Source organism: Anabas testudineus, chromosome 15 (assembly GCF_900324465.2).
Source record: "Anabas testudineus chromosome 15, fAnaTes1.2, whole genome shotgun sequence".
In the NCBI taxonomy this organism is placed as follows: Eukaryota; Metazoa; Chordata; class Actinopteri; order Anabantiformes; family Anabantidae; genus Anabas; species Anabas testudineus.
This window is the reverse complement of record NC_046624.1, coordinates 9,805,563-9,816,999: the sequence shown is the minus strand read 5'-3', so window position 1 is coordinate 9,816,999 and position 11,437 is coordinate 9,805,563. Positions and strand designations below refer to the sequence as shown.

The 11,437-nt window shown below is 37.8% G+C and overlaps 1 protein-coding gene across 1 annotated transcript; it reads right to left on the bottom strand.

Moving 5' to 3' along the window:
- Positions 1-4,636: 4,636 nt before the first annotated feature.
- On the bottom strand, positions 4,637-11,035 carry cxcl12a (chemokine (C-X-C motif) ligand 12a (stromal cell-derived factor 1)). Its single transcript, XM_026355842.1, has 4 exons — positions 10,900-11,035; positions 9,341-9,461; positions 8,367-8,450; positions 4,637-6,920 (listed from the first exon to the last, which is right to left on the bottom strand). Exons 1-4 carry the CDS (start codon positions 10,967-10,969, stop codon positions 6,893-6,895), a joined length of 303 nt encoding a protein of 100 aa, XP_026211627.1. The 5' UTR covers positions 10,970-11,035; the 3' UTR covers positions 4,637-6,892.
- Positions 11,036-11,437: the final 402 nt, after the last annotated feature.

Here is an 11,437-nt window from a genome sequence, read left to right as displayed (position 1 = left end):
GTTGCCCTATAACAATAGATGTGATTCCAGGAAGGCTTCATTAAGGCAGCCAGATGGATAGAAGCGAATGCACCAGGCAGACTGCAAGGTGGATTTGTTCTCATGGCTTCAGCTTCTGGACTTTACTTCACTTTCTCTGTGTAGCGGGGTTTTGAACTGAGAGTATGCCACTCAAAAGCACATTGTGAAACACCAGGGGGGAACTGAAGCTTGGATCTTTGTGAGATCATGTTTAGTTTGGAAGTTGCACAGGGGGTGAGGATTTTTTTGTGTTGGATCAGCTTTGGAAAAGGACAGACAAAGCCCTAGATATGAATGAAACGTGCAAATACTATTTGCTTTTATCTTTTTTTAAATGTTTGACTATAGTGGTGCTCTGCCCCAGATATACTATGAAGCCTGACAAAAAACTAACCAACAACAAACAATATTATCTCTCTTCTGATCAGTGTACAAGGTTGCATTAAAAGTGTGGTTACAACAGTCAAACAAGTCTTTCTCACATTACTAAAAGTTGATACTGTTGCTGATGCTAAATTTAGATCAAAACAATTGCTAACTGTCTACAGCCCTGCTGGCGGTTCTGTGAGGCTGTGCTTATACACAGTGATGCTTTGATCTAAATGCTAACATCAGCATGCTCACAATGCCAATATTAATATGTTGAGGTTGTATGATGTTTACCATGTTCAGCATTCAGTGTGTAAGCATGCTGACATGTTCTTATAAACACAAAATTGTGCACTCATTTGGCCGTAAACGAAGGTGTGGGAGAAATTCAAGAAGACCGGATGATGTTGCTCTGCCTGAACAAAATGTCATGGTAATCCATCCAGTGCATACAGAGCCTTTCCATCAGTCTGGATAATAACTTGTGGAGTAAATCATGCTGTATAAGTCTGACTACCACCACAAATGTCACATCAAAAGATAATTTTTTGATAGATATGACAAATAAATGATGCATCACAAACCTTTGTTTGGAGACAGACTCAGGTCAAATCTATCTATAATAAATCAGAAGACTTATTGAACGTTCTGCTTTCACATGCTGAAAGCCGTTCTTTGAAAAATACCAAAGATCAAACCCTCTCTGTCAAATTCTAAATCAGTACAAAACAACACAATTATCTACCTAATGAAATAAAGACAAATCCTAAATATTTGTGGCATATCACTTACATCTAAATCCTGTTCAGATGTATTGTGGGTGAACTGTCCATTTCTTTGCTCTGTTATTGAAAATGTAATTGTTTGAGGATGAACAACGTTGTTGGATGATATTAGGCATTAGACCTCCCTGTCTCTCACATCTGGGCAGAGTGCTCAGGAAATGAGTCATACTGCAGCCCAACAGAAGGGTCTCTATAGTCATCAACCTCATGGTAAAAATGCAATTCAGTGGTACTAGATATGAGACAAGTACAGTACATCTGCTTCATCTCAAGATAATGGCGTAATTGTTTCTTTCTTCCTATAGTTAGTCACATCCGTCATGGTCTTTTTTTCCCCTCTCTTTTTGGGTGTCACATGACATTCAACGCTACATATGGGAAGACATTAAACATCCATTCATGGTGGCAGCCTGGATAGCTCGACCAGTAAGGATGTGGGTGATAATCCTGAAAGGAATGGGGATGAAGGGAAACACAGTATGTAATATGTGGGTGAAGTTTAAAGGTGGTGGTTTTTCAGCTTCTCTGGGCCCCGTCGACCGTGGCTCCCTGAATGTGTGACTCCTTTGTGTCACACCTAACATACAGAGTTCACTGCATTTCTTCTGGGCTTGAAAACAGAATCACTCTGAAGGAATTTGGTCCATAGCTGGTGTTTTCATGGTTAGGGAAGGCCCCGCTGCTTCTGTGTATGTGTGGGTCTCATTCAAACATCTGTGTGAAGATGGATGGTGTTGGGACTCATAACCTTGGCAATATTAGCACATGAAAGGTAGAGAGACTGCAGGAGGGCTATTTTAACCGCTCATAGGGGCCCCTCTATTAGCCCCCCATTCATTCTCAAACAGACACACACATGCCGGTTATTACACACTGCATGTTGGTCACTTTCAACGCCCGTCACAGTAACTAACTCTTCTGAAAAATTCGGCTGAGTAATTTTGTCATAATTGTGATTAATGCTCTTGTGGGTCACTGGCAGTGTTAAAGCAATTAACAACACTCATTGCCCGCCCTCTCCACAATCAACAAGTCATTTACAAATCATTACTTGGGATTTTTCGGAGTATGAGTGTGCACTTGTACAAATGTGCTATGGGTCATCTAATTTAAGAGCAGCTATGACTGTGCTAATGTTTCCCTTGCGAGCATGATTGTGGTGCGCCTGATGCCCAAGGGTGGTGGCCTGGTCTGGGACATGGGGTAAATAACAACAGGATGGGGGAGCTCTGGTTGAGAGAGACCAGAAGTTGTGGATACACACTTTCCAGACACACATGTCAACTTTTCAAAGAATTAAAGCATTTATTCTTTCTCTGTTTTGTACATTTTCTCTGATAGAGAATGAGACATAATCAGACCTTATGTAACTTCTATCTAAGAATGAACAACTGCAGCTCTTAAATGTTTACTGCAGATTCAAAGCTCACTATGTCTTGTATGTGTAAAAAATGCAAATACATAATGCATTATACATTACATCTGGCATGCTTCTTAAATCTAAACCATATCTGAAGCGCGTTGGTGTTTTCAAGGCAACTTTTTTTGTTTTGACAATGTTAAAAGTGAAAGAGTACAGAGTGTCTGACCTGCAGTAGCTTTCCCATATCCTTGCTGAGAGGTGAAACGGAAAATGCCAGGTTTCCTTTTGGGAGATCAAATGTTAATGCAGAACAACTCCTTCATCTCTTACACAACACTACAAATGCTATATAAGATATTGTCCTAAGGTTCAGCATAACAACACATATATATCATTTCATAGATGTTTTTTACTGTGCATGTGACGTTAAGGAAGGAAGAAAGTACAGTCCAAAAGGTGCAGAAACCAGAGACCATTTTCATAAAGCATAACTAAACATAATCAGTGGACCACAAATTTGTGCAAAACACCACATCTGTGTGCACTCACACCGTCATCCTGCCAGTTCAAACAATTCACAAGTTTAAAATCACAGCTGCTCAGCAATGGATCTGATAGTTTCCATTTTCCTCCCAGAGATTATTGTTGGATTGTGGCACTTTACTTCTCCATGGTCAAACCTCAGTAACAACGGGGGTGTCTGCGTTTTGACCACCTAACAAGCTCTGCAGCACAATTTTCTTCATGATTCTTTGGCATTTGGGGTGATGACAAACTATAAGAGTTCTTAAACTGCTGAGTTCTGTTTAGCGGCTTATCGTACAATACAAAGTTTAAACAAAGTTAATGGTTTTGGAGTAGCGTTAGGAAGTGATATCATACATGCATACACATACTGTACATCCTCACTGAAACACACATACACGCTCAGCCATTAAAACTGACCCTAGGTTAACTTTACCTCCTTTCATAGATTTATGAAAAAACGGTCTAACCAGAGATTGCGGTATGCACTGAGACGTCCTTAAAGTGGCTTTCCGTGACCCCTCCCATGCACACATGTAGACACACATACGCAGTAAAATTTTATATTTTCATTTTTTCATGATGAATAACCACTAAGTGGAGTTTCATTGGCTGCACATCTGGGAGCCTTTACAGCCAAAGATGGAGGGAACATGTTCAGTAAGTTAAATGAGCACATACATTTCAAATGTCCCTTATTTTTGTGTCCTTCCTTCCTACTCACATGACAAGTCTTTATTCATCTGTCAAGGTGTCAGATTTTGGTCTGATATTGCGGTTGAACTCTAAACCCCAATAGAGTTTTGAAGGCAGTGTTGAATATGAATTTCATATGTCTTCTCATGTCACAGTCTTTCAGCAAACCAGTACAATGCTGCTCATACAGCTCATGTGGTGCAGAGTAAAATTTGTCAAAAAATCTTTCTGGATATTTCACAATAGTACAAAAGCCCAGTCTTACAACACACATTTTTGTACACTTTTAAATTGAGTTTTTCATTTGAAAAGTTGCTATTTCAGCAGTTTTCTTTATCTCCAAAGCAGCAATGACTAGATCTCTGTGCTGTGTGTCAGGATGAAGATCATTAATGGAAATCTGCCAATAATCCATTTAATTGTTTTGTACTGTTTCAGAAACTTGATGTGCATGATCATCTTATTCAATCATCTCAATCTCTTTAAGACTTTGTTTCGATGTTTGCATCAGCTGTTTTGTTTTTCAGACATGACACGTTTTATATGAATGTCCTCATTTTACAAGCAATGTGCCATGTTTTCAGACATTTCTTTTTTCAATTTTCTCCTCATTGCTATTTACAGGTAAATGTAATAAGCACATAAAATCTAAATATCCCTGTTTTTCCTATACCCCGGGCTTTGTGGCACCACTCACACCACCTGCATAGTTTAACTGGTGGGTCTTGGCAATAATCCCACTAACAAATGAGTTATGAACTATTACAAACAGCTGCTTTTCATTAGTAATCATATCTGTATATATGCTCTTGTGTAACCCACACAGATGACACTCACAGACAAGCAAGTCATAACACTGTAGATAATAGAAGGCAAATTACATGTGTTATAAAGTTTAATAGAAATATTGTCAGTGAACATGTTTTATAAATGATGTACTGTAAGCACAAATACTCAACTCTGAAATATATGGTCTGTCTTCTGTATGATATGATAAAATATCACAAAGACAAGCTGCCTATTTTTCACATTAGTGGAGAGAAAGATAGTTGTTGCTACCTGCAGCGATATCTGCATTATCACAGTTAACACAGTCAGTTCATACAGTGATTATATCTGGTTAATTTGCATTTCAAATTGCAATCAAATGGCTTAATTGATGGCTTTATCTTCCACAAAAGGCCTTTCTGGTTTTATCATGTTTAAACTATACATCAAAGTGTAACTCAAAAACACTGCAAAATGGGCTGTTAGCTGCAAGTCACAGCCCTTTTCTCTATCAGTGGACCACTCTCATCAAATATACTACTGTGCTCCGCCTCACATAATGCCCTTAGAGGGATGTTAAAAGTTCATTCCTTTAAGCTCTAATGTTTTCCTAATGGTCGCTTGTTGAGTTAATAGTTAAATAACAGGCAGGATTATTGTCCTTGCCTTTCCTTTGCCCTTGTGAGTAAAGCTAAACACATGTTCTCACATCAAAGTCTCAAATTTACCCTCTGACCTACTGTTACACTAAGATTGCACCAGCTGTGTGTTGGCCCTAGAAACACTTTCTTTACACTGAATATAAAAAAGACTGAACTGTGTATTAGTAAATATAGATGTGCATATTTATGATGAAAAGACTTACAGGAAAGCATCTATGAAAGTAGTATCCATAACCTTTTATGGGTTTCCTTTTTTACTGATCAACTGCATATTATTATTTAACAAAATGTCAGCTTAATGGCTCAATTTTGAGAGTAGAGTTTCTTCATTTAAATGTTTGGATTTAATATATAAATGCAGAAAGGGGTACAAAAATAAAACATTTGTATAATATTAATTTTACATATGACAAAGCGATTTAGATGAATACATGTTTTAACAGTTAAATGCAGCTACACATTCATTGATCAAAAAGAACAGAGTGGAAACAATGTGAAAAACAAAAGAAATGAACACTAAAGCTAGAATTTAATGATCAGACTTAGTGAGTAAAAGGTAAATGTGTCATTAACACATGAATACATCAGATATAAAGTGCATTGCTATCTGCATGACAGTAAGGCAGTCACAGCCATGTACATCTATATATTGTCAGTAATACTTTCTCTACTGCAGCTCTCAATATAACAAAGTGTTTTAACTACTGATGTGGTAACGGTCCTTAAAATGCAAGTTCATTCAATTCAGAGTCCAGCTAACATTAATTAGTTGCTAACTGTGATTTGTTCTTATCACCTCTTGTTTGCTCACACAGCTTTATGATTCCAGTAAATGCTGACTCAATTAAAACTCTTTTGGGACCCAGATGTTGAGCTTTTCTCAAAAAAATAGAAAAAAAAAAGAAATCATGTTGAGTAACAAAGGATCGAGTAATCATAGCCACAGAGCGGCTCAGGAAATGCTCAAGCTTTTTTGGAATCCTAATTTCCATCAAAGGAAAAACATTATAATTGCCATTTTTACTAGAATCTTGTATACATCTTATATTGAATATGGAGCTAGCTGGCACACAATGAAATTCCACAGTGCCAATTAACTTGAAACATGAAATGCAACTTGGCAAGTTTTTGAAAAGAAACTTTGTACAATTTTAAAATCAGAGTCTGTAAGGATAACCAGATCCCATGTTTCTGAACAAATCTGCTTTCTCCTGGCTCAGCAGACCATGGAGACTACTTGCAGGTGGGATTTTTAAATTATGTTTATCACGGAAAAAACCCTTTGCCTGTCCCATCTAACCCCTTGAAACACTTTGACCCAAAGGTTGATACATTTTCCTAAATGACAGAGAGGCCAGAGGGATGAGAAAATCTCCAAAAATAGCTCTTTACTTTTGAAGTCCATTAAAAAAAAAGTATATACAATATAGTTAGCAAAACATACAATGAGAGATATAATTGCACTTTGCACTAGTAAGATCTATGACCTCTATAAGTGGTGAGATAGGAGATGGTGACGACGGTGATGTGGCTCATGGGTGGGTTGGTGATCATGGTGAAGAGTTGCACGTTCGTTCTATGCAAAAGGCCGCAGCGCTGCAGCCACAGTAAGTGCTGTACAACATACCAGATGATCTCATTTCACATGTTACGTATCAGGTCCAAATCCTCAGCGAAGGCTTAGGAGGATCTCTGCTGGCTTTTTAGTTTCCATTTCTAGCCTGCTTCATCCTAAAAGGGAAAAGAAAATTAAATAAGAATAAGAACAACATGGTGTGAAGATGCAGTTCAAGAAATAATTCACACAATTAGTTATAGGCTGTTAACTTTGGCAAAGCGACAAAAATAACATTTGTACTGTGCCCATTTGGACGAACACTTGGCTGTTAACCTGTATCTAGTAAACACCCTTAAACATGACTGGATGCCAGAGTTGCAAAGAGAAAGTGCCAGAACTCAGGGTATATTCAGTTCCAGCACTGTCAAATAAAATCAGCTACTTCATGTTTATGGGGCCAAAATATTTTTTTAAACTGTAATTGAGAACTACATATTAGGATTTTATTCTGCATTCAGTTCTAGTTGTGTAATCAGTCCCCATATTGGCTTTTCAGTTCAATTGGCCATTTCTAACTCTCACTCAATTTATTCAATTTGCTGTGATCAGGTTCAGCTTGTCTTCACAGAAAGGGTTTATTGGAAACCTGAGTTCATTGCTGGTAAATGAAACAAAAAAAAATCCTATGAAAAATCTCAGGCCTAAACTTTTAATTGCAGCAGTTTCAGATTGACGCTGTACAAAACAGTCTAAACACTTAAACACAAGTTGGCATTTAATTATTAACACATTTCAGCTAATACAAAAAGGTTGATTGTTTATTACCATTTACTAAATAGTAGCATAATGCATGAGTTACAATTATGCATTTCTGCACAGTCTAAATAAGTTTGACCCTCCTTCCCTTTGACTATATGTGTAATTAGAAACACATTAGGTCTGATCCATTGTAAATGACCACCATCTACTCTCTACATTGGCTGTTTTGTTATGCAGGGGACTCTTAACACATCAACGATCCACAATCATCCTTGAGACAGACTGTCTGCTTGCAGGACCGTGGGTGGATCAGTCAATGGGTGTTGAGTGTGTATGTTAGTAGCTGGGGCAGATTTCATCCTGCATGTTTAGTTTTATTCTGTTTCATCCAACCACAGAACTGTTGCTCAGTTCTTAGATATGCACACGTTTTAGAAACTCAAAGTCAGCTCTGTACAGTATATATTCAAAGTGTACATATTTTCTTTTTTACTGCATTTGCAGACTTTGGTCTGGTATGAACATTGCTGACCAAAGATGAACTCACAATAGCAGTTTAAACAGGGTTTAGTGTATGATCCCACATCAAACTCACAGTTTCTGTGCAAAAGTGGAATCTGTCTGTACTCCCACTTAGTCATGTACTGGCTTGTTTTGGGTTTGGGCTTCAGAATAAATTGGGCAATTACGACCTGTTACTCTCACAATGGTCTAGTGATAGATGCACATTTGCATTATGTATTGCTTACTTTAAATTTCTATAGAGTGGAAGTGATTTTTCAATACTCTACACAAGTCAGTTGCTAAAAGCTAACAAATCACAGCAGACAACACACTCTGTTTGATTCGCCTGTACTTACTTGATCAGAGCGTTCTTCAGGTACTGCTGTAGCCATCGGATTTCTGGGTCCACACACACAGTTTTGTTTGACTTCAGCTTGGCACTGACCAGAAATAGAAAAGAGTTCAGTAAATTCTAAGTATACTGTGTATCAGATAGAGATGAAAGTGTGAATTATGCAAACTCAGGGGCATCTGGTATTTTAACACATTGTTATCAAACAGACTGGATTAACACTGCCTTGTCGCTTTGACACATGTGGAGAGATTTTTCACAGGAGTGTATTGATAATAACCAATCTCTCTTTGGTCTTGAGTGTGATGCTGCCACAGATATTCATAAAGAAACATTCAGGCAGTTCTCAAAAGTCATGCCAGCATTGACCAAACTTCATAATTAATGTGCGGTAAAATCAATCCGTCAACATTTTGCTACAGGGTAGTTTCTAAATCCAGCATAACGCTGTAGTTGTTTACAGAATAGGCCAACGCCGGATCATATGTCTCTATGTTGTAGATCATGCATCCTTAGGTTGATTATCAATTCTTTGTCCTGCGTCTTGTGTTTGTATGTGGAGGACCTGCCAAGTTTCCTTGTGCACACTTTCATCAGTAAATTCACTCAACATCAACCGTAACAACCAATGAGATCAAACCTAAAGGCTCTAAGCGCAGGATGCGGAGAAAGTGCTTAGAAAATGAGAGGCCAGCCCAATTGGAAAACCCACAATTATTTCTTTTGCATTGAACACGAAACTGCGTCCAATTTCCACCTTATTATCATGTTCGCTCACAGTGAGGCAGAGCACTTCCTCCCGAATGACAGAGGGGTGTGTGGGTGCACATGCATGCACAAATCTTTTCTCTAACATGTCACCTCTAGGAGATTGATGGTGAGAAATGTCCAACAAGGAGGAGACCTGATGTTTTTTAAACATTCGTGTGGTTGTGTGGATGTCAGCCAGTGAAATCGCTATTACTAAACAATACTCACACTACTTGGAAAGGGCAGTTAGGTGAGTGGATGAACTTGAGCTCTCGAATGTAGCTCCTTGGGACATGTTTGTTGTCTGCTGTGCGGCAGTAGCATCTCTCCACCAAACTGATGGGCTTCGCTGAGAAGAGAAGAAGAATAAGAGAACAGATAAGAATCAGTTACACGTTTACAGCAAAGCGTGTTTTAACAAGAGCAATTAAATGAATGTAGTGATCCTTTGAGGAAAGTAGGATCCTTCGAGATGTAAAAACTTAACATACAAAAGAGTTGAAAAGTAAATCTATTTATGCATCATCTATATTCTATCTGTTAATCTTTGTCAGGATCATTACTGACCAATATTAAATACAAAATAGTATATTTAAGTACATTTTATACAGTAGACTGTGTAATCTTTTTTGTGTTTCAACAGCAGAACACAAAGGGGGCGTTTCATGTCTATCAGAACATCTAGACGCATAAACACTGAGCTCTTTCAGTCATTCACAGCTGTGTACTGTGTGCTTCATCATGGAGGTGCATGTTTTCCATTAAAACCTCGGCTTTCAGGTTGCAGCACACCAGATTTTCACGGTTGATTAATGTGAAAAAATAATCATGTTCTTTGTGGAGCCTACGCGATAAAACTCATCACAGACTCCAAGCCTGCATATTTTAACCAAATGTGGCGAAAGCATTAAAAAGTCGAGTCTTAGTTCGGTGAAGTTATTTTACTATAGGTGTTAAATTTAAATACAAGCACTAAATGTTATTTTTCTTTATCTTGTCGGTAAAGTGAAAATGAGAGGAAACTGTGGGTCACACACAAACAGATGGCATGAACTACAGGCACAGATTAAACCCTATGCAAATTATTTTTTACACCTGATCTCAAGGTATTACCATGATAAAGGAAGCAACACCTTCAGGTTGGACGACTGATGTCGCCACGACTGGCTGTGGCATTTTCTCATAACTGCCTCATTGGCGCGTAATTAAAGGAAAACAAAGAGGAGAACAAATACACACGTTGCTCCGACAGGGAATTTCTCACAGCACGAACCACATGTGCAGCCTGTTGGTGCTTTACGCACAGCAATGAAAATGTTTTCTTTTTTTTTTTTAACTCTACAGAACAAGACAGATTAAACCAACATTTGCGCAGCTTAAATAAGGCAATATTTAATTAAAAAAGAAAAGCAGTTAAGTTTTTTTTTCAACATTAATAGTGTAATTGAAGTTTGGCTTCTGCGTTAAATTGCAAGCTTTCTGCGCATATGTCACTAACTCTGAGACAAAACCGGGTCACTGCACTAAATTTACAATTTAAGGAAATCAATGTTAACGTTATCTGAACTGCAAAAGGGATATTAAGGTTATTTTAATTCATTAGACTGCAAATTACGATTTGTTTTGTATTATTTCTGCTAAACTAACACATTTTAAAAATCCATTTTCTAGCAAACAAAAACTGCATAGACATATGGTTCGTTTACATCCAAATAATAATGGGACAGACTCAATCAATTTTCATTCAGAGCAAGCAAAAAGCAGAAAAAGAGATTATATTTGTATACCTTGTGATGGTGGAGTATAGTATATCACCATCATGAGCGCGGTCACGACTGCCAGCAGCTTCACATCCATTATTCTGGGTTAATGCCACCGAGATTTGATCCTGTTCTGAGTAAAGTCCAGAGGAGCTGTGACACACGGGATCGTGGTGGAGTGTTAAATTAGGTATCAGTGTAAAGTCCACCAGAAACACACACACACATTACTTCCGGTCTCATATAGCAAAATAAAGCCCAACTATTGTCATATTACTAATTATAGCGAATATATATTAAGTAACACATGTTTTTAAGATATAAATTAACACAAATATCAGCTTTATATTCAAAACACGGGGTTTGAGTAATGTTACTTTAATTTTACAATGTTTTATCAATTTGCTTTTATTTTGTAAAAGGAAATGCTCTGATTTGCGCTTATCATCAGAGGGAAAAGTGACAGGTAGTCAAATTCTCCAAATCACTCATTAGAAGTGCAGCAAACCATCACGACCCACACGCACACACACACACATACACCACAAACACACGGTTCTTTTAT

What these genes read in the sequence shown, in the direction of transcription:
- cxcl12a (XM_026355842.1), bottom strand. Translation starts at nt 10,969, where the DNA reads ATGGATGTGAAGCTGCTGGCAGTCGTGACCGCGCTCATGATGGTGATA. An exon ending in CTATACTCCACCATCACAAG is followed by an intron (nt 9,462 to 10,899) that starts GTATACAAATAT and finishes TTCTCTTCTCAG; the next exon opens with CGAAGCCCATCAGTTTGGTG. An exon ending in CTGAAGAACGCTCTGATCAA is followed by an intron (nt 6,921 to 8,366) that starts GTAAGTACAGGC and finishes TTTCCCTTTTAG; the next exon opens with GATGAAGCAGGCTAGAAATG.